The sequence below is a fragment of the Maniola hyperantus genome, chromosome 5, assembly GCF_902806685.2.
Source record: "Maniola hyperantus chromosome 5, iAphHyp1.2, whole genome shotgun sequence".
Taxonomy (NCBI): Eukaryota; Metazoa; Arthropoda; class Insecta; order Lepidoptera; family Nymphalidae; genus Maniola; species Maniola hyperantus.
The window spans coordinates 7526343-7549342 of record NC_048540.1 but is presented as its reverse complement, the minus strand read 5'-3'; the positions used below and the strand labels follow the sequence as shown (position 1 = coordinate 7549342).

The following is a 23000-nucleotide window of genomic DNA, read 5'->3' as shown; positions in this document are numbered from 1 at the left end:
TCCTATAACTCATTGTCGCGATCCTTTTTGTTACGCGTGGATTGGGAACAAACTGTATAATACCAAACTCCATTTTAAGGGTTCAGTAGTAAAACAAGGAAGGAAACTATGAATTTCGTAACACTAACTAGTAAAAAATAGATTTTTATTATTTACACTGAACGATGATGATAAAGCTTACTTACTTAATAACCAAAAGCTACCTTATGAGAAACCTTAAAATAATCTAAAATACTTAATTAATTTAAAATACTTTGAAGTTAATCCTTGTTCCTCAACCTCATACTGGAAGCTTCAATGGCCTGTAGCCAATACTTGATTTCCTGCGAGCAGTCAGGCTTTATTTCAACACCAGGAATGTTCTTGAGCAGTGTTTCCACGTCCACGTTGACGAGATTCTGTCGTGACAATATTATGGCGCGTACAAATCCATCAAATGTAACGAACTTTTGTTCAATGAAAAGCGACTTATCATCCCAATACGCCAACTAAAAACAAAATATGCAATCCATAATGCGAAAGTACGTCTGTCTCCTAGCTTTAACCGTTTAACCGATTTCGACGAAAGGTACAGAGAAAGGTCTTAGGCCGGGGATATATATCATACTACCTAGGTACTTATTATTCCGAAAAATCAAACAGTTCTCACGGTATTTTGAAGGCCCATTCGTTCAACCAATTTTGATGGGTAGGTAGGTACTTACAGAGATAGCTTGCACCCTGGGGACGGATAGGCTATTTTTTATCACGGAAAATCAAAGATTATGAAAATTTCCCACATGATTTAAAAAAAACTAAGTAAACCATTGTGGGGAAGCCAATGGTATCATTTAGTTCTGTTATGATTTCAAATATCTGAAACTTGGAATCTGAAATGACTAGACAAAGAGCGCAATGCAAACTATCTCAACCTATACTATTATGACAAGCTAAAGTTATACATTATTAAGAACAACATTTAAAATAATATTTTATTTACTTACCTTCGTTTCTATCTTATATGCGGTAAATATGGGTATGGTCCGTCTATATCGTATGCTGGTAGCACCCTGAAGGACATGACCACCAATTGCTTTTATATACTTAAAGAGCCTTGTTCTAACATAGAAATGAACCCTTGCAAAGTCTGCCTCGCGAACATAACGGGCATTGTTCAAATGGTCGAACAATAAGTCCACATCTTGAGTGGTGCAAAAACCTATAATTATACAGAAAAAAGCAAAATGATTTAAATATCAAACTACCTATATCCTCAACATTATGGCCAAAATATAGTCAGATCAGAAGAGATAATGAAATTACTTAAAAAACACAACTGCACTGCCAAAAAACTTAAAAAAATCCAAATTTAGCCAGTATCACTCGGGATGATGTAAGGATTCTAATGATACCCTATACATCCAAATCAGTTCAAGCATTTAGAAGTTATAACTTCTCACACAATACATGTAGGGGACATGGTTATGAACTCTGAACACATTACCTACACTATGCCTACACTCCTTTCAGACAGTCACATAAAATTCGATTTTCAAAATAATATTTAACTCTCAGGTACACTGTTAAATACTCGTTAATAATAATTCTGAATTAAAAGATAATATCAGACAACTTACAAGATATAAGTATCTAGATAGATAAACTCACCGTAAATAGAAGTAATATCCTTAAGGCTGCTTTTCTTTTGGAATAACCTCCCAATTAAAACAGTGAAAGCCATACGAATATAATAATTAACATCCCAGAAAATGTAAAACAACGCAACGACACTTACTATTACACAATACATTATTCATACACTCGTAGGTATATGTTTTAAAGATTATGTATTAATTTTTTACCGATCTTTTCACTAGTAGTAATCAAATTAATGTGTTTTATCTATCTAATGTATGACTGTACCTAATATTTAAAGCAAAACACAATGAGTGAAAATTATCGCTACAGTATCTAATTATCTGGCGGAGTACCAAAATATGACGATGACGATTCAACCAGCTTATCGTTGAATTCGAATGACGTTGAATATCGTTGAATACACGCTGGACTTGAGATTGCCGACCTATTTTTGAAGCAACTCGAGTTTCGCCATGAGGCCATGTGCACGTTCTTGGAATTAAATCTTGTACATATAAAAGGAAAAGCTGACTGACTGACTGATATCAACGCACAGCTCAAACTACTGTATGGATCGGGCTGAAATTTGGCATGCAGATAGCTATCATGGCGAAAACAGAAAGGATTATTGAAAATCTAAATAAATAAAAGGAAAAGGTGACTGACTGACTGACTGACTGACTGACTGACTGATTGACTGACTGATCTATCAACGCACAGCTCAAACTACTGGACGGATCGGGCTGAAATTTGGCATGCAGATAGCTATTATGACGTAGGCATCCGCTAAGAAAGGATTTTTGAAAATTCAACCCCTAAGGGGGTGAAATAGGCCCTGCTTCCATTCTACTCAGATGTATGCCTTATGCGTGCGTGTGTTTTTTCAGTAAGAATTAAGTAATACAATATTTTCAGTTTACGTTTCTTAATTTAAAACTCAACCTATACATGCTTTGTAACCAACTTTCTATATATTCGGGACATTTCAAACGTTCATCTAACCCAGGCAAACCTTTCAGTAGGTCAGCCATCGTTTCCTTGCAATTGCCAATACCATATTGGCGAGAGACCAGCAAACATCGCACTTTGTTGTCATGTAGCGTTACCACTTCGTGTTCAAAAAATATACTTTTGTCGTCCCAGTATATCAACTGCAAACATCAAAAGCTAACTTTTAGATTCAGAAGCAAGTCACTCAATAGCGCTCGACTGCAGGACGCACTCAGCCTGTGCCCACATGTATTTCTAAGGTAGGTAGGTAGTTAAGGTGGTAAGGGTATAGATAAAACTTTGCATAGACAGAGCATTCTAAATTCGGGCATAGGCTACCTTTTCTAGCGAACTTTGTTCTACGGAAGCATATATTCTAGTGCATTACATACTTATCTTCAGCGACAGATTGTAAAATGTAACAGCAATCAGTAAGAAACTAAGTATTAGGTAATCATTGTAACATGGCAAATTAATGTAAATTTTACCATAAAATAGAGAGCTCTTTTTAGTTGTGAATCTACGCACATTAAAACTCATAGTGTTAACTAAGCACTTGACGATAGACATAAAATACTGCATACCAACTTCAATATTAAACATCTCCTAATATTGAACTAGAGATAGGTAGACGTACCTACGTAGCTTTTAGGAACTTACTTAATTGGTGTTTGTTCTTACCTTTGTATTTATTTTATAGGGCACAAACAATGGCACAGGTTCCATTGATATTGTGAACGTGGCCCCTTGTAAAGACCGTATTCCTATTTGCCTACTGCGATGGTAAATTCCAGTTCTGTCGTAGAAATGATATCTTGCAAAATCGATTTCACGAATTAGCCTTGCGATACGAATACTTTTGAAACCAACGTCACAGTCTTGGAAGGTACAAATTCCTAAAAATATATAAAATTGTTTAGTTATATAAAAGCAAGTACATAAGTGGTTATCTACTACCTAGGTTAACGAGTACACATACATAAGGTCTACACTAAAAAGGCCAACAGTTGGTAAAAATTATAAGGACCTAGTGTTAATAAACACAATTTTCAGTAATGGATTTCCTTTGCTATTACTGAAAAGTGAAAATGGTTTTCATTGGAAATTTCACTATACGGAAACCCTCCCTAAACGTATAAGTGCCAATAAAATAATAAATTTCAATAATTGATTTCTTTAACCATTAGATACTGAAAATGGTTTTCATTGGAAATTTCACTATACGGGAAACCCTCCCTAAACCTAACACTAAGTGCTATAAAAACAGTAATTTTTAATAATGGGTTTCATTAGCTTGAGAATGATTTTCATTTTCACTAAACGGAAACCCGCCCTGAAAGTAAAACTAATTAGTACTTACCAATTAAAACAATAATTTTCAATAATGGGTTTCTTTAGCCAATAATTATTGCCAACTACTAGATATGTACATTGTACATATTATCTAGTAGTTAGTATTATAATATATTCTGTGCTAGTATGGGTAGGTAGGCAGTAAACTCATATCTTTAACAGAAAAATACTGCACTTGTGCCTCGTTAACTATCTGAATTAGAAATGTCTCTTCCTGCTTACTTACAATTTTATCAAAAAAAAATGAAAATGAAATAACTATTCAAAAACAAACTTACCGTAAACCGTAGTAATATCACGCAGAGTGTATCTTTTTTGATAGAGTCGACCACTGAACACTGTAAAACAAGTCCGTAGAACATAGTTCACGTCACAAATCATGTAAATCATACAGATAATCATTACTGAATAGCATAAAAAAACCATTTTCTTTTTAGATAAGTAAGAACAATAATTTATTTTTGAAAGAATCTAAGAATTCACCATTAAGTAAATTCAAACATGCATCGACCAGTGAACTCGGTTAGGTAAATATGAAATTTAAATGAAGTTTTCAATAAGTACTGTGACATTTTAGTGACCTTAGTGTAGTAGGTACCACCACACTGATATATTATTATGTGCTTATTGTAGATACATCATATTTTAACCTAACTATGTGATCTTTGTCTTGTCACCTACCTTTTCAAGGCTATTGATAAGCGCTGTGGTCTTATTAGTGGGAGGTCCCGGGATTGATCCCTGGCAGGAATTTGTGTTTTTATAATTTCTAAATTTCTCGTCTGGTGGGAGGCTTCGGCCGAGGCTAGTTACCACCCTGCCGGCAAAGCTGTGCCGCTAAGCGATTTAGTGTTCCGGTACGATGACGTGTAAGGAAAGGAAGGAAACCAAGGGGGCATTGGTTTATTAAAAACTGCCATAGCCCTTCTAGGTTACCCCGTTTCCATCTTAGACTGCATCGTCACTAACCACCAGGTGAGATTGCGGTCAAGGGCTAACCTGTATCTGAATAAATAAATAAAACTTACCTACCTAGGTCATACTAGATTGCTTGGCTGCTTGATACACTTCTGTGCTACTACTATACGTTAGTACTATAATATTATATTCTATGCTACTACGTGACTACGCTACGTCACTAGCACTACGCTACGTAGGTAGTCCAACAAGAAAAATATTAATTACTTACTAGCCGATGCCCGCGACTTCATCCGCGTGGATTTAGAGTTTTAAAAATCCCGTAGGAACTCTTTGATTTTCTTTGATTGAGATAAAAAGTAGTCTATGTCACTCCCCAGGCCTTTAACTATATACCATACCATACCATACCTATACCCATGCAAAAAATCACGTAGAACCGTTGCTCCGTTGTGACTTGGTTGAAGGATAAACCAACAAACAAACACACTTTTGCATTTATGATATGGGTAGTGACTAGCTGATGCCCCCGACTTAGTCCGCGTGGATTTAGGTTTTTAAAAATCCTGTGGGAACTCTGATCTTCGGGGAAAAAGTAGCCTATGTCACTCTCCAGGTCTTTATGTCCATGCAACAAATCACGTCAATCCATTGCTCCGTTGTTGTGTGATTGAAGAACAAACCAACAAGGAATTGTTTTCAATACTTTCGCTTTTATAATAATGAGTGACTACTTGACTAGTGATAGTGATCCTCGTAGGCCATGCATTATGCATACCTATAGTAAGCGACAGGTTGAGAAAGCAATCGGGGCGCCCCGCATACCCGCACTTCACCCGCGCTCGCCCGCACCGGGTTAGCGCGGGTGCTGTGCGGATGTGCGGGGCGTTCCCTCCCCGATTACTATCTCGACCTGTCGCGTACTATAGGTACTATAGGTATGCATGGCCGAGAAGTTACCGACAATTATTTTACTTGTTGTTGGCTATTTTTCTTTTCATTACTCTTGTCTCTTGAAGAAAATCTCATATACCTACAATGTCCCTTGTTTATTTTACGTATTAGATCATGTACCGGCGATCTCCATCTTCATTTCGAGTACTGTCACGAATTTGTTATTGTCCATGATAATAGCCTCCGGGGTATGGGGACAGGTCGTGTTAACTTTATTGAGGAACTTAGATTTGTATTAATTTGCTGACTAATTTTCTAATTTCATTAACATTCTTGTGCCCGCTTTAGGCCGCCTTCCCCTACCTAAGTATAGTGTGTTACACTCTTCATATTTATTCTTATTTCAAAACAAAGACCTAGTAGGTAAGTAGGTAACTGTTAAAGCTAAAACTTAATCAAAAAGTAGTCGTGTATAATTTGAGATCCACTTATCTAAGGAATAACAAATATGTAAAAATAAAACACGCTTGTGGTTTGAATATCACATTTTTAATCATTTAACAAAATTAAAATTATGTAGGTACTATTAAGTAGGTATAAGAAGACATTTAACTAAAAATTATTCTTTGGCATATAAACATATCACATTATTTTAAAGATACAGAATAATAGGTAGGTACCTACAGTTTTATTTCCCCACAAACGCACGTTACTTTAGCTAGGTACTTATAGCAGTATTATGTAACGAAAAACATAGGAATAGAGATATTTAATAGAGACGAGTGTATAATGTCTATGGCTATAACCTAATATTTAGGATCGCTTTATTTTCATATCTCATTCAAGATATCAAAATTAAATCATACAAATCCTTCGCATTGCATCCTCGCAAATACCGGTTAAAAAGGCCCTGTTGCGATGACTATTAATTTCAAATGCTACTTACCCTATCCATATCCATACTCTATACTAATATTATGAATGCGAAAGTGTGTCTGTCTGTCTATTTGTCTGTTTGTCTGTCTGTCTCTTTGTCTGTCAGTTAGCTTTTCACGGCCTAACAGTTTAATTGATTTTGATGAAATTTGGTACAGAATTAGCTTACATCCCATAGGACATAGGCTACTTTTTATCCCAGAAAATCAAAGAGTTCGACGAAGTCGCGGGCATCATCTAGTATTATAATATAATTTCAATAATAGGTAGCTCAGTGATGACTATTGCACTGCCTACAATCAGGAGCACAAGAAGGTGAGGTATGTGGATGCTGTAGCGGTAGTAACAAAGGTGCAGACAGTGCTGGTAACGCTGGCAAGGGCACCAGCCACTCAGATCCACAAACTCGACCCATCACTAGCGTCGGTAACAAGGGGGCTCTGGGCCCTACTGGCCGAAATGCAGACCAGCGTGACTCGAACTCCTCGGTACTGGAAACGGAGGTTTCAAATCTGTAACTGCTTGAGCCGACGCTCGAAGTTGATTTGTCTCGCTGAGCCTGTAAAATGCCAATAAGAATAAACAAGCTGACTGACTGACTGATCTATCAACGCACAGCTCAAACTACTGAACGGATCGGGCTGAAATTTGGCATGCAGATAGCTATTATGACGTAGGCATCCGCTAAGACAGGATTTTCGAAAATTCAACCCTTGAGGGGATAATATAGGGGTTTGGTGTAGTCCACGCGGACAAAATCGTGAGTATAAGCTAGTCCCATAGCGATCGAGCTAGTTTCGATCGATGAATTGGCGCGCGGCCACAGCGCAGATGTAGCGCTGCAGTCGCGTGTTTTTATTTATATGAATTTACAAAGGCCGCGCTGCCTCCGCGCGGCACTTTGCGGCAAATTTGTAGGGGCCCTTTATAGTTTAGTAGCTAGGTATGGAATATTTTACATGAATAGCATTGCAATGCTCGACAGCGCGCAACAGGTCGTGGTTGCAGCGTCGGAGCACCAGCTCTAGGACGGAGCGCTTCTTGCCCGGGAACAGCTTCCTCAACATCTCCAGACCCGCGGAGCTCACGCTGCCACTTTCCTCATTCATTCCCATACTGTATTAGAACGATATAATGATAACAACTTTTGTATATTATAATAGTTACACAGATAAAAAAAATTAAGGTTTGAAACTTTCCAGCAGGTTTCCTGAACATGAAAAGCGTAGGTAAGTTGAAAAATTTGTTTTTGACTTTTAAAAAATACACTTCTAAATAGGTATGTAGGTAACTATTTTAAAATCATTATGAGAAAAAACATGGCAGTGTAGGTACTATTAAAAAAAATACTGCCAAAACTTTTATCCTGACCAAGGATTTATTTAAATTTTAAATAGATACATACTTACTATTCAATTTTTTTTGCTAAAAATATCAGAAGGAATTAACTTATGAAATATTTTCAGCTCATAATAGATAAACAATTTAATTTTCTCTCGCTTTTCACATACCATGCTCTAGAAGCAATGCTGGAAGCGGCGGCGGAATCAGGAGTCGCACTGCAGCAATCAGGAAGAGAATCGCTCGTCTCGCTGTCGATATGTATTGGCTGAAAAGAACACTTATATAATTGACTACTAGTGTTAAATATAATATAGGCAAGTACCTTAAAATTTTAAGAAACATCACGCACATTCGAAGAAAGAATATGTCCAATGAGTAAATCTACTCATGGACCCGTACTGCGAATTTCATCACGCGATTCGTATGCCGTTGACCGCGAGGAATTTTATTTGCCGTGCATGCTCGGTAAAATTCAGTTCGCAAATTATATACAAGATTATAAACAACCAGAACTAAGATCTTATTTCGCAATTCTAACTTACCTTAATTTTTATTTTTACGACCGGATATTTAGATATTCATACAGACCTACCTAATCGTACAAGCACTGAAATAATTGTTACATTATAACAATACCCCTTTCAGGTTAGCCCGCTATCATCTTAGACTGCATCATCACTTACCATCAGGTGAGATTGCAGTCAAGGGCTAACTTGTATCTGAATTTAAAAAAAAATCATAATAAAACTCTTACGGAAACGCTTAGGTACTACTCGTAGGAGTTTCTGAACGGAGACGTTTCTGCTCAATGTTTCTGATACAAATCGCTAAGCGCTAGCAAATACTTAGCCTTTTTATTATACTTGGTAACTAAACATAATCCGATAACCATTGCACTTGTAGTTTGAGTGATTCAGTACTTTTCAAACCTGCAATGTATAGCGTGTAAAACTCGGGGCTGATGCCCCCCTACGCCGTGGCATTGATTACGCGGCACTTATCTACGAACGTTTGTTGACCTCTAGTCTCATTTGGATGTTTTATTTGTAATAAGTACTTTATGCATTGTGAACTTTTATAAAATACCTACAGCAAAAGAATTTCGCGTTTTTTTTTGGGGCATCTTATCAGTAATCATCAGTAGATACTATCACCCGTCTTCGTTTCCACAAGCGTTCTAATTACACTCCGTATATGTCTTGATAACTCTGATGTTTATATGTTCCGGAACGATACATATCGTGTAAACTTACAGTTTGATCGTCTACAGCAGAGTCTGGTTCAGGTCCGGGGCTAGGACAGGGCCCTGTGACCCGCATGCCGTAGATCCGGCCCGGCGGCAAGGACTCCAATGCAGTTCCGCTCTGTACTGACGCCAAATGCAGTGCTATCTTGTCCTCGGCAGCTTGTTGTCTTTTTAAGGCGACCTGATTACAAAATCTTTACTAATCTATTTGTACCTTTATTATGCTCTACCTATAAACCTTTAAAGGGAGTGCATCTATACAACTTTGTTACGTGCTAGGTGTTCGGATTAAAATGCCAGTTTCCGAAACATGAACGTTTATTTACACACTTTACAAAAAGTCTTCACGTATTAATGAAGTAGAGAATTTTGAAGAATCAGTCTTATTAGAAACTTTAAGTGCTTATAGCTTTTACCAACTGCACTACATTATAGTTGGTAGGTATAATGCATAGGTAACCTTGTCTGAAAAGACAGCAGTAGATAACTAGGTAAATGTTAGGTTACTTAAAAATTGAATTTCTAACTTATGCTTCAAAGAAGTTAGGCCAAGAAGGTTTGGGTTGATTATATTTTGCTACATTTTATTCCAGCTATATACCTACCCACAGACATTGAACGATCGGTAAACTGATCTATAAATTAATTTAGCAGAAAATCAATGACAAACAGACAAATGTTTGTGTTTGGTAAGCGGTCACCCGGGGGACTTCAGGCGGGCACCATCACACCCGGGGCGGTCGGCGCCTCATTGGAAACGAAAACAAAACTCGATCCCTACAAATCAAATTGAGACCGCAACAGAATACGTAATTCTTATTGAATTGAACTAGATCAAGCAAAATACGTTTAGTTTAGTGTCGAAATAATAAAACTACCTACTTACTTAGGTCAGGGTTCAGTCACGATTTTGGATTTCAATTCATTCAATTGCTTTCTCGTTTCTAATTTGACCGCTATACTATGGAACGCCCTTCCTGCATAAGTTTTCTCTTCCACTTTTAATACAGGTAAGTGCCTACTTTCAAGTGAAGAGTGAATAGGCATCTTGCCTAGAGCAAGCGCGCTCCACCTTGACTGCATCATCACTAGCCAGCAAGTCTGATTGCAGCCAAGCCCTATCTAGTCTAAAAAATTTACTACCTACGGGATTCCGCGAAAGAAACGTTTTAGTAATTTGTCCATACCTAAGTATATTATACTATATCTTTCCTTCGATTTTTCTTCTCATCAAACTGTTTTTCAAAATTGTTAATTAATTGTTAATTATGACTAATATTCCCCTTTCCCCTCTAACTAAGCGAAAAGCTTGTGCTAGGAGTAGGTACGATAATAGTGCAACGAGTGGGGTTTGAACCGGCAATCTTTCGGAATTCAGTCCGCTCCTTATCCGTTGAGCTATCGAGGATCAACGGTTTTATTTTATCTCATTATAATCTGAATATATCTTTCTCTGATTTTAATCTGAGTAACACAGCTAAAAAAATATCACACAGAATTCCGGTTGAAAGTGGTAGGACATCGACAGCGATGCATTACTGAACAAACCGATCGATGCTCATCCGGCGTCTACCGTAAACACGTGCCACTTGTTTAAATAAACCCCGACACCACATTAGCAGGGCTCGATTACACTACATTAAAACGCATTAACGCTTAGGTACGTTGCATGTTATTCCTAAATTAGGTAAGGTATTCGATAGATATTTAGATAGGTATGAATGATAATTAACTACTTAAAAAAATCTCTAATACAAAACAAAACAAACATTTGTACTTATTACTTACACAGTTTTCTTACCGCTTTATGAAATCTATTACCAACATTACTTTTCCCATTTCTTACATTTTCATTGTAATTTTATATATTTTTTTTATATATTTTTATTTATTGATCAAAACATAGGTACACTTAAACATACTTACTTACGAGAACTAATACATAAAATACATAATAACAAAACCAATTTGTTAAGTAGGTAGGTATACAGAAAAATCGACTGTCCCTAAGCTAGGTATACACCTGTGTTTTAGGCGACAGCACTCTCCTTAAAATTGATGGCTCATTTTATATACAAAAGAAAAGGAATCTGCATGTAAGGTAGATATTATAAAATTTAACATGTTTACTATAATTATTAGAACTATAACTATTAGTGAGTGTATGTGTGTGTTTGTGTGTGTGTGTGTGTGTGTGTGTGTGTGTGTGTGTGTGTGTGTGTGTGTGTGTGTGTGTGTGCGCGTGTGTGTGTGTGTGTGTGTGTGGGTGGGTGTGTATTATATATTTATTTTGTAAATAATAATGTATATTTTAATAATATATTGTAATATATATTTGATATAATATATTATATTAAAATTTCCAACAGCTTTTCAGTCTCCGAATATGTTCGTGTAAGCAACAATTCTTTAACTTTTTTTTTGCATTCGTTTTTATTTAAGGGATAAATATTTAAGGCTTTATTAATTTCATTATAAATTCTACTACTAATGATAGAGTATTGTCTCCCTGCAAGTTTACTTTTATGTCTACCCGTTTTAAATATTAAATCCATTCTTCTCTTTTCTAGGTTTGTATCGAAATTTAGGGAATTATGTTTACGTATTATAATTTGTAGTAAATAGAGCTGGCGAACCGTAAGAACCTTGCAATCTCTGTATAGATCTATTGTTGGGAATCTAAAAGGTCTGTTTGTCATAACTTTTAAAATAGCTCTTTGTGCTCTCTCTAGCTGTAACAGCAATGTTTTATTGCTACCTCCCCAGACCGATATGCAATACATGAGTAGCGATTTTACTATTGCAGAATATACCATAAAGATAGTACACTTATTTGCTGACGACCTAAGATTTTTAAATATATATATCAATTTCCTTATTTTTGATGTCAAATTAGATATGTGCAATTTCCAAGACAAAGTATTATCTATAAGTAGTCCAAGATATTTTATATTAGCAGCATATTCTACAACAGGGCATGAACAAAATGAGTTCTTAACAAAAGAATTGCATGTATGCGCTTTCAGTACGCATTTATCGGCGGAAGGTTGAGAGGTAGCTGAGGGTGAAAAAGTGAGGAATTTAGTTTTATTAATATTTAAGCTAAGCAAATTAGACGCCAACCAAACTGATACTTTTTTTAAGGCAATCTCGGCATTTTCGAATGCTTTTTCCCACGTATTGCCTGTAATTAATAAAACGGTATCATCTGCATAAGTTATAATTTTGCAGTTCGGAATAGACAGGCGACAGAGATTGTTTATGTAGATAAGGAATAGCGTAGGGCCCAAAATGCTTCCCTGAGGAACACCATAGGAAAGAGGCATGTCGTCGCTAAGGTATTCATTTACCTTAACTTGCTGCGTACGGTTTGTCAAGTAGTCTTTGAAAATGTCCAGTGCTATTCCCCTGATTCCTATTTTACATTGACGTAGGATGGAGAGAGCTATGCTTGGAGTTTCTCTATGTGATCAAATCAGATATGAGGAGATCCGCAGGAGAATTACTAGAGTAACCGACATAACACAACGGGTTGCGAATCTGAAGTAGCAATGGGCACATACCTAGTTCGGAAAACCGATAGACGTTGGGGTCCCAAGGTGCTGGAATGGCGACCTCGCAGCGGAAGACTCAGCGTTGGAAGAACCCCCACTGAGTGGACGGACGTCATCAGACGAGTCGCAGGGAGCCGCTGGATGCAGGCGGTGAAAGACCGTGGAGTGTGGAAGTCCTTACAAGAGACCTATGTCCAGCAGTGGACGTCTATCGGTTGATGATGATGATGATGATGATTGACGTAGGATAGTAGAGATACAGATACAGCTGACACTTGATAGTCATATCGCTATAATCAAGTATTTTATCAACCAGTCGCCCGCGCCGACCCACTACTGAACACGGGCCTCTTCTCAGAATGAGAAGGGTTTTAATTACTGTAACCTAAATTTTAGGCCATGGTCTGCAAAGCTGGTCAAGTGCGGATTGGCAGACTTCACACAACTTTGAGAATATTATGGAGAACACTCAGGCGTGCAGGTTCTCACGATGTTTTCCAATTGCTTAAAACACCCGTAACATAATATTATTCTGTGCCGTAACTCCGGAAAGTTATCAATCGAACCCGACCTCTCGAATAGGAGGCGAACGTCTTAACCCGCCGCCTTACCTGTTCAGAGATTGTCGATTCGTCCTGGCTGAGCCGTTATTATACATATACAATCAGTGTCTCGAGGCAGCGGTGTTTCCCGAAAGGTGGAAAGTGACTAGAGTCGTCCCGGTACCCAAGGGCGGGTCTGCAACTCAGGTAGAAGGGTACAGACCGGTGGCTGTGCTGTCAACTCCAGCAAAGGTGTTGGAATCAGCGTTGCATGAAAGTATTTACACCCAAGTAAGGTCGCAACTCTCTGACAATCAACACGGATTCAGACCAGCGAGAAGCACAACCAGCAACCTTCTCTGCTATATGTCTCAGATCGTTCCAGCAGTTGACAGTGGAAGGCAGGCAGATGCCGCATACTTTGATTTCCGGAAAGCCTTCGATTTGGTGGAAAATGACGTTCTGCTAAGAAAGTTGGCGGCGATTGGTTTCACTCCGCATTTACTTAAATTTTTTGCGAGTTACATGGGTGACAGGATGCAATATGTGGAATATGGGGGTTATAGATCAGAATCGTACTACACAAGGTCTGGGGTGAGTCAGGGCAGTAACCTAGGACCCCTGCAATTTATTTTGATGATTAACGACCTGCCACAAGTCGTCAAGGACGCTAAGTGTTTGTTGTTCGCGGACGATCTCAAGCTATCTCTGGATATACGCGACACGAGTGACTGTGTGAGGCTGCAACAGGATATAGACAGAGTAGTCAAATGGAGCAAGGACAACATTTTGGACTTTAATCACTCAAAATGTGCAGTGATCACCTTTTCTAAGGCGCACTCCCCTGTCCATTACGAGTATAAGGTTGACGGGGTGCCAATGCTTCGAGTATCCGAAGTTAGGGACTTAGGGGTTAATTTGAATAAGGAGCTTACGTTTCGTACGCATATTGTGAAATGCTGCAAGAAAGCTTATAGAAATTTAGGTTTCTTACTTCGTACCGTCGGTGGCTTTACCAACATGAACGCTGTGGTCGCACTGTATAATGCGTTAGTTAGGAGTCAGTTGGAAGGGAACGCAGTCATTTGGTCTCCGCATGAGACTAAATATAGACTCATGTTGGAGCGGGTGCAAAACAAATTTGCTAGGTTCCTCTACCTGAAGCTGTATGGGGTATACCCGTTCTACCCCTTAATGTATCCTACGTTATTTGTTTTAGGTATGGTCGGGTACAATGAGCTGAGAGTTAGGCGGGAACTAGCACTTGTTACATATATTTTTAAAGTAATAAGAGGGGCGCTGCATAGCCCGGATGTTTTAGGGCAAGTCAGGTTTCTAGTCCCGGATGGATACGTGGGTCGGAGACGCAGGCCGCCGCTGCTGTGGGTACCGGTGGGGCGCACCAGCCTGCTCAGCAAGGCGCCGCTGACGCGCGCGCTTCGCACCCTTAACGTCATAGCGGGGAAAACTGACCTGTTTTGTTGTGCTCTGAGTGAATTCACAAGAGTTGCATTGGGGACTATCTGCTACGATAGTGGGGGTTTAATATAAGTTTTTTTTTAATTTTTAGTTTAATATATTAATTAGATTTAGATAATATTTAAGGCTTAATCTAGTGCATTAGGACCATTTCCTGTAATGCTAGATTTAAAGAGTTGAATAAATAAATTAAAAAAAAAAAAAAAAAAAAAAAAAAAAATTAAAAAAAAATAACCACTAGGCTATTACAGCTCTCGGTACCTACTCATCTTGTGAAAATATCTACAAAGACAAAACAAAACAAACATAATACTTACCTCAACTACGTAATCATTCATCTAAGTTAACTACCTACATGATGTTCTTGTCACTTTATAAAAATTATATTAAGTAGGGTGGTACGTACCTACAAAAGCGCTTTATTCACCATCCATCTTGCTGTACGTCCCGCCAAGGCCATCCATGCACGATGCACGATGCAAAAAGACCGTGAATAGGCTTACTGTACGTCGATAATTATTATTAATTGTTTGCTGGATGTGAAGTGAATAGCGCGGACGTACAGCAGAGTCGTCCTGTGTCGTGCATGCTTGATCGTGAATAGGCTTGCTGTACAGCAGATTTGACATTTAGAGGTTGTTTCGTAACGTGAGTGCTCTCTCTCTCTCTCGTTTATATACATACCTACTCTCTTGCTTGATGCGTGCACGATGGTGCGTATGCTACATCCAGCACCACGGCATTGAGCTGACGTACAGCCGGGATGGATGGTGAATAAGACGCTTAAGTATTTTATATACCTACCTACTCGTAGATGTCAGTCAGAAGGTCCTCACGGCTTTTTCTTACCCTAGCATTTATTCATTTCTAGACCTCATTGAATAGAAAAATAGGTATTTTTTATTTATTTTTCATCTTAAAAAATAAAGAAGTGGGGGCCGTCAAAGTTGTCAGTTTTAAACAATTTTTGTGACGGGTCTATCTCTAAAACTAAACTAAGTAGTTAGCAATATGAAATTTCGGTATATACTTATTATGTACCTACCACGGATGTATACAATATATAGTGTATTTTAACAATAAATATCTACTAAAAACAACGATTTATTAAGTAGTTTGTATGCTGTGCCCAAAACAGACGAATCTTTTTTGGGGTTTTCTTTCACGGTTTGATGCGATGTCTAGCTTGGAAATGAAAATATTAATACATATCTACAAACAAAATATTATGTTGTTCATAATTACTTAGGTACGTACGAAATCCTAAAAGAGTGAGGCCCGACTCGCACTTGACCTATTTTTTTCCTCGGTAGACGCAAAAGCACTGCCTAAGTTTATTATTAAGCTAAGTTTATTACTAAGGCTTTCCCGAGGTAGTCCACCATGTTATCCTTAGCTTTTCAAAAGTTCAGGAACGCTTGAAGGCCTTGCCAGGGGGCAAAATCTTCGTTTTTTCGGGGTTGTTTCACCTTCGTTTTTCCGTCGGGGTTGTTCCGTACCCGAAGTGTGCCAACGTTACCCTATTACTAAGACCCCGCTGTTCGTCCGTTCGTCCATCCGTCCGTCCTTCCGTCTGTCCGTCTGCCTGTCAGCGGGAAGTATCTCGTGTACCGTAATAGGTAAAGAGTGGAAATTTTCACAGAATGTGTATTTCTAGTGCTGCTAGGTATAACAACTAATAATAAGAATTTCAAAACGACCGCCATGAAAATTTTAAAAAAAAAGTATTATTTCTGGTACGATGGTACGGAACCTTTCGTGTGCGACTCCGATTCGCACTTGACCGATTTTTTATAAGTTTTTTTAACTCTGAGGTACAGTGGTGAACCCAGATTTCAACCATTGCCACAAGTTTTATAAGAATATCTTACTGATCAGTTTCATTACATTTCCGGATAGTCGCGGACACGGATACACGACAGGTTGAAATGGCAATCGTGGAGGGAAAGGGTGTGCGGGGCATTCCCCACCTCATACCCCGATTGCCATGTCAACCTGTCGCGGACTAAAGTAGGTATTTACAATCTTATTAGATACTCTCAATATTAAGTTATCTAATTAGATTGTATTAAGTAATATTAATCTTATTAGATTATTAGGTCCTCCAGTAATAATAAGTAGGTAGGTAGAATGTTAAAGCTGTGAAAATGTAGTGATTAAGACATCCGCCTCCTATCCGGGAGATACCTAGGGGATTCGATCCCCGGCATGCACCTCTAAATTTTTGGAGCTAAGTAGGAAGGTACCTACCTAGCTACCTATGTGCGTTTTAAGCAATACATAATTATTAAAATATATCACTTGCTTTAACGGTGAACAAAAACATCATGAGGACACCTACCTACATGCTTAGAGTTCTCCATAATATTCTCAAATAGGTGTGTGAAGTCTGCCAATCCTCACTTTGCCAGCGTAGTGGACTATGGCCTTCTCATACTGAGAGGGGACCCGTGCTCAGTAGTGACCCGGCGTTTTGTTGACAGTCTTTAAAGCTACCTCTTTAGTAAGGAAAGGTGGAAAAGAGAATGGTTTAATTCTCACCTGGGCAGCCATTATCCTCTGTCGTTCTTTAATCAGTCCACATTTAGGGCACTGACAATCTCGATACGCGCAGGCCTTCTTGTGACCGCGAAGACTCGAAATAAGACCGTGGTTTCTACACCGAGCGCACTTCGGGACCCTAGCCCGACCGTTATTCATTATGTGCTACAGTTTATCCTTCCCGCATTTAAGTCTTTTTAATAAGCAGATAGGTAAACTTTTACTTCGTTAAAAGAACATACGTATCTCTCAACGATTTACCTACCTACTCAGACCGTTGAAAACTCGAAGTTGATTCTATTAAGTACTTTTAAAATCAGAGGTTAGATGGGTAATTTACATAATAACAGTCATCTTAAAGAAAACTATCATATCACAAAACATAATTAATAATTTCGTCCGCCCACACAGCACTCCACCCTGAAACTATCCATAAGCTTGAGTGTTTATTTCGAAACACTAAGATTGTAGGCGTCGCTACAATTGGCTTGTATCCATAACGTGTAAACCTCGACTCCATATCATAGGAGATAAAGTCAAGTTCCTGAAATCGTTGCAGCATCCCGTTTATCCCAATCCGCCCCCGCACGGATTTTGACCAATCACAGCGCGCTATACACGCTATTGGTTACATTATTGGAGTCGGAAAAACAACGGAAACTGTTCTGTGTAGCTCTTGGCTTGTATTTCAGTAATAAAAGCAACAAAAAATGTTCTACGATGTCGTGTTTACTTTAGTATCACCTTTCTAAATATACAGCCCACCTAGTTAGATAGTATACCTACCTACCTACTATATCCTAATAGGAAATACGAGCATATAATAATTTTTGTAAAGTTCATTTTTGTTTCTGACGATTTTTTTCTAGCTCTAATAATGATTGTGGAAATCACAGAAAATATAAACGATTTTTGAAAAATGATTTTTTAATGCAAACCAGGTAGGTACCGTACCTACTTAGGCATATTTTCGAACCTATTAGTCTTATCAAGATGGACTCGGGAACTACTTTGTAGATAATTTAATAAGGTTTGTTATTCTTTTCTATCTTCAATAGTTTTTATTGAAATTATAATAAAATTACAAGGTTAAGTAGGTACCTACTGTTTTGTTTTTATTTCGTGCACATTAGTTGGAAATATATGCGGAACTATTAGTTCTATCAAATTAAACTAAAACTAATTTTGTAGATAATTTGATGGAGCTAATTTTAGCTTCTGACAGTTTTCACTTAGCTGTAATAGTTTTCTACGAAAATCACAAAAACGTACATACAGTCTAGGTTTCCCATTTCCCCCTGAGAGGGGTAGGACCCACTCGGCAGATCCTCATTTCTAGTGCCAAGATAAAGTTCTAATGTATAAGTATATGTACCTACCTAGTACCTACATACTAGATGGTGCCCGCGACTTAGTCTGCGTGGATTGAAGTTTTTAAAAATCCCGTGGAAATTCTTTGATTTCCCGCGATAAAAAGTAGCCATGTCCTTATGTCCTTCCCCGGGATGTGAGCTAACTCTACCAAATTTCATCAAAATCGGTTAAACTGTTGGGGCGTGAAAAGCTAGCAGACAGACAGACAGACGGACACACTTTTGCATTTATAACATTACTAGCTACCCGCCCCGGCTTCGCATGGGGGCAATGTAAGTAGATACTAATGTGGTGCCATTGAGGTGTCATTGCCTCGGAAACTCTCAAATGAGAGATTTTTTTCCGACCTAATTCACATTATTTCGATTTCTCTAGGGATCTCTAATTTTTTTTAGAATTACACTATAGCTATAAACCTTCCTCTTGAATCACTCTATCTATTGGTGAAAACCGCATTAAAATCCGTTGCATAGTTTAAAAGATCTACGCGTTCATACATACAGACAGCGGGAAGCGACTTTATTTTATACTATGTAGAGAAGTATGCCTGTGCATGTGCATGTGCAATCAGATTGGCAGCTTGCCTGCGATTAGGGTGATGAATTCGTGTGCTGGTAGCCTCGTACTATGGTGCACTCCGGCTACATCTTTCTTTGGGGATATTGTTGGCTATGGCTAGTGACCTGGCAGGAGGAAAGGTTTCTCCGCGTGTCCCTCTGACTAGCAGAGGGCACAGTGGGCGAAGCGAAGGATGGGACGCGGGATTGCCATCTGCCGCCTACCAGGGAATTGTCGCCCGTTGGGTCCCCGGGTCGGGAGGCGCACTTCGTTGTCAAAATATTGGCATCCGCCACAACCCTAATACTCACTACTATGGCATTGGCACACGTTACAAAACCTTTTGCTCACTTTGAAACTGTTTGGCACCAGCCATGCCCAGCGTCCACTAGCAATAAAACTTGCAAGTTAGCTGTGGCAAATCACTTATAATATAAATATTATGTAAGGGCATATTCAAAATAATTCAATATTAAGGTACTTATTCTTTATTTAATTTTACTGTACTATACTAAACAATAACTTCTTCTAAAAAATCCAGCATGTTTCTAAAATGTAACATGATTTATGAGCCTCAATAGCTCAACAGGTAAAGGAGTGGACTGAAAACCGAAAGGTCGACGGTTCAAACCCCGCCCGTTGCACTATTGTCGTACCTACTCCTAGCACAAACTTTACGCTTAGTTGGAGGGGAAAGGGGAATATTAGTCATTTAACATGGCTAATATTCTTTTAAAAAAAAAAAAATGTAACATGATTTATGTCATGTTACATTTTAGAAACATGCTGGATTGGAACATTTTTCACGGACTCGGATCTGATGAGTGCGTAACCGCCCTAAGACTTGTAGCTATTAAGAAGCCTCTCAAAATTTGCATGAATCCCAAAAAATCCTATCAGTCTTTTTAAAAATTGAAATATTTTTGACAGCTAAATTACAGGACAAGACAGGTATATAGAGTACCCGGCAGGAAAGATTGCATATCGAACTTTAGAAAGAGATCGTGTTGTCTGTCATTGAAACCGTCAAAGCCTCACGTAGGTATGGGTGACAACTGGCAGAGACTAGTTGCTCTACAAAGCCAGAATCTTTTTACCCGGTACTGTAAGTACAATCCAACCCGGTAATTATAATCCCTTAAAATATTATTTGCTTTTCTTCTTTTCATGTTGTTTTGCTGCCTTCTTTTTCATGAACTGTATTCTCTTATCAGCTGATATTATATTGATGTTTGGGGTCACAACTTTTGAAGGTGACGAGGATGACGAACTACTTGAAGATATTTTAACTGGTGTTGTAGATCCAGACAGTTGAGAAGGTGACTTAGACGCTGATGATTTGCTCGAATAGCCCTGTGCAAATCCCTGAGTTGAGAGACATGAGGCACATTGCCAGCCAGATGCCATATCATTATCGCTTATGACTGGTTTGTGACAATCCTGTAAAAGAAAGATATTCTTATGAAAAAGACATTTTGTTTTAATATCTACTAAAGTTTATTTACAGAATCTTTTTATCAAGCTCTGCCACCTGTCTATTAGAATGACCATTGATCTCTTTACAAACAAACTTATTTGCAATACAGTATCTGAATATCTGAATTTACAGTAAGTATACAGTAAGCTGCAGAATGGTGATAGCCTAGTAGTTTAGATGTCAGCCTCCTATTTGGGAGTTGGGGTTTGATTCTGGGCTTGCACCTCCAACTTGTCAGAGATATGAGGCTATGAGCATTTTAAACAATTTAATATCACTTGCTTTAACGTGAAAGAAAACATCGTGAGGAAACCTGATCGGCCAAACCGCACTTGGCCAGCATGGAAACTCATGCTGAATAGTAGAGTATACAGCAGAAAATAATGTACATCAACCTTTAGGATGAAATTTCGGCTTTGCAGAGTGTTGTCTCTGTCACTCATACCTATGTAACTATGTGTGTTTTGTTGGTCTCAACGACAGAGACACAATGCTCTACAAAACCGCTATCTCTTTCTAAAAGTTGATATACATTATTTTCTGCCGCATGCTGTAAGCCAGAGATGGTTTGATGATTATGATGAAAGCTGCACATTTCAACCAATTGTGAAGTTTAATAAGAGATAACCAATTAGTATATAATTATTGTGAATATCACATATTTTAGAACGCTGCTAGCCATCCAAGAGTCGGTGAAATAATATATAATCGGCTGGTGATACGACGGTCAGCTCATTAAAAATAAATTCGTTTTCTGTCGGTCGGTTGGCTAGACACATCTCATATTTTATTGCATCAAAATTTAGGTAGTGTTCGCATGCAGTTTATTTTTTCATAGCCAATAAACTGACAATTCAAGCAAACACTGCTCGCAATAAATAAACAACTATGAATACCTGGTGATACAGTGCATGACAAGCGTCACACTCTACCAAACGGTTTCCTGCCTGCACAGCTATTTGCCTGCAAACAACACACGTCAAATCTTCTTGCAAGAAATCAAATTCCAGCTCTCCGTCCATTACAGATCCATCGTCATTCTCTCTCTCGGGAATCTGTATTTGTTGAGGACTTTGCTGAGGAATAGCTACTGTCTTTGCACTACTTGAACTCTTCTCGTTCTTGTGTTTGGAGCGCGACGGTGACTCCAACTTCTCTTCATTCAAGTATTTCTTCGGCAAAACATTGCCGAGCGTCTTCGAGTTTCCATACGTCTGTCTTATCACGTCGTCAAGAGTTATGCGCAATTGTTCCGTGGAGTCCGCTGCGCTTGAATGTAAATACTTCAAACATAATTTTATTGATGGATCAAAATCTATCGAAGACATCAGATCAGGACGCTAGATACCAATATCACAGAGGCTGTGCCAATATTATATATAGGTACTTCTTGAATGTTTTAAAGTGGTTTTAAAACACAGCTCACAAGACAAAATAAAATAAAATAGTTTACGTCTTGTTTACGTCCATAATTACCACAGAGACAGACAGAAAAAATAAAAAATAGCCATTGACCAGCAGGCGTAGATAGAGTAATAAAGGTAGATACAGGAACGTTTGCTTTCTCAGTCACACTAAAAAGAGAGCCCAGATAAAGTTACTAATGTGATAAACAGAGACGCAGCTAACCTATTTTTTGTCCCTTATCGTGTAACTGGTTTTTTTTTAAGAATACATACAAGGAATGCAACTTTAGTTGCAAAACAAACTTTGAGAATTCGTGGCGTATAGATACATTTATCAGCCTGTGTTTGTTTATAAGTGTCGTAGTTTGTGTTAAATTAATGTATTGTTTGTGTTCCTAATAAATAAATAAAATAAAAATAAACTCCTTGTTTTCACATAAAAAACGTTTAATATAAATATTGACTAATAAACAATGGTAATAATTGTCGTGTTATTTATCGTTACGTCGTGCTATCGCTATCTCATACGCGGTTACACAGTACTTTATCTACCTTTATTACTCTATCTACGCCAGCAGGGTGATTGTCTAAAACCTTGATGCGGGTCCTAGACAATCGCCCCAAAAAAAAAGAACTGTCATGTTAAAAGTAAGAGTAAGGTTCATTTTGTCTATGCTTTGTCTATTGAGCATAGGGGCCTTTTTTTCTGGTCGGTACTCGGTGCATAGGGGTTCACTGGGGTTCACCAAGGGTTCACCACCAACCACCTGG

At 38.2% G+C, this 23000-nt stretch overlaps 3 protein-coding genes across 3 annotated transcripts; all 3 read right to left on the bottom strand.

Annotated features, from left to right (window-relative positions):
- Positions 1–128: 128 nt before the first annotated feature.
- LOC117982261 (protein THEM6-like) lies at positions 129–4533 on the bottom strand. Its single transcript, XM_034968585.2, has 5 exons — positions 4239–4533; positions 3289–3503; positions 2630–2768; positions 984–1198; positions 129–488 (listed from the first exon to the last, which is right to left on the bottom strand). Exons 1-5 carry the CDS (start codon positions 4384–4386, stop codon positions 261–263), a joined length of 945 nt encoding a protein of 314 aa, XP_034824476.2. The 5' UTR covers positions 4387–4533; the 3' UTR covers positions 129–260.
- A 1880-nt stretch (positions 4534–6413) lies between these two features.
- Positions 6414–17655, bottom strand: dmrt93B (doublesex-Mab related 93B). The gene is made up of 5 exons (XM_069498924.1): positions 17415–17655; positions 9306–9479; positions 8220–8317; positions 7668–7824; positions 6414–7267 (listed from the first exon to the last, which is right to left on the bottom strand). Exons 1-5 carry the CDS (start codon positions 17571–17573, stop codon positions 6980–6982), a joined length of 876 nt encoding a protein of 291 aa, XP_069355025.1. The 5' UTR covers positions 17574–17655; the 3' UTR covers positions 6414–6979.
- A 2161-nt stretch (positions 17656–19816) lies between these two features.
- LOC117982256 (integrator complex subunit 12-like) lies at positions 19817–22300 on the bottom strand. The gene is made up of 2 exons (XM_069498568.1): positions 21720–22300; positions 19817–20786 (listed from the first exon to the last, which is right to left on the bottom strand). The coding sequence occupies exons 1-2, from the start codon at positions 22149–22151 to the stop codon at positions 20493–20495; spliced, it is 726 nt and encodes a 241-aa protein (XP_069354669.1). The 5' UTR covers positions 22152–22300; the 3' UTR covers positions 19817–20492.
- Between the last annotated feature and the right edge of the window lie 700 nt (positions 22301–23000).

Excerpts from the sequence above, each read along its gene's own strand:
- LOC117982261 (XM_034968585.2), bottom strand. The coding sequence starts at position 4,386 with ATGGTTTTTTTATGCTATTCAGTAATGATTATCTGTATGATTTACATG. Across the intron at positions 3,504-4,238 it reads TGATATTACTACGGTTTACG|GAATTTGTACCTTCCAAGAC; the intron begins GTAAGTTTGTTT and ends ATATATTTTTAG. Across the intron at positions 2,769-3,288 it reads CCTATAAAATAAATACAAAG|TTGATATACTGGGACGACAA; the intron begins GTAAGAACAAAC and ends TGATGTTTGCAG.
- dmrt93B (XM_069498924.1), bottom strand. The coding sequence starts at position 17,573 with ATGAATAACGGTCGGGCTAGGGTCCCGAAGTGCGCTCGGTGTAGAAAC. Across the intron at positions 9,480-17,414 it reads AGAGGATAATGGCTGCCCAG|GTCGCCTTAAAAAGACAACA; the intron begins GTGAGAATTAAA and ends TTTTGTAATCAG. Across the intron at positions 8,318-9,305 it reads CTGCTGTAGACGATCAAACT|CCAATACATATCGACAGCGA; the intron begins GTAAGTTTACAC and ends TGTTCTTTTCAG.
- LOC117982256 (XM_069498568.1), bottom strand. The coding sequence starts at position 22,151 with ATGTCTTCGATAGATTTTGATCCATCAATAAAATTATGTTTGAAGTAT. Across the intron at positions 20,787-21,719 it reads GTCATGCACTGTATCACCAG|GATTGTCACAAACCAGTCAT; the intron begins GTATTCATAGTT and ends TTTCTTTTACAG.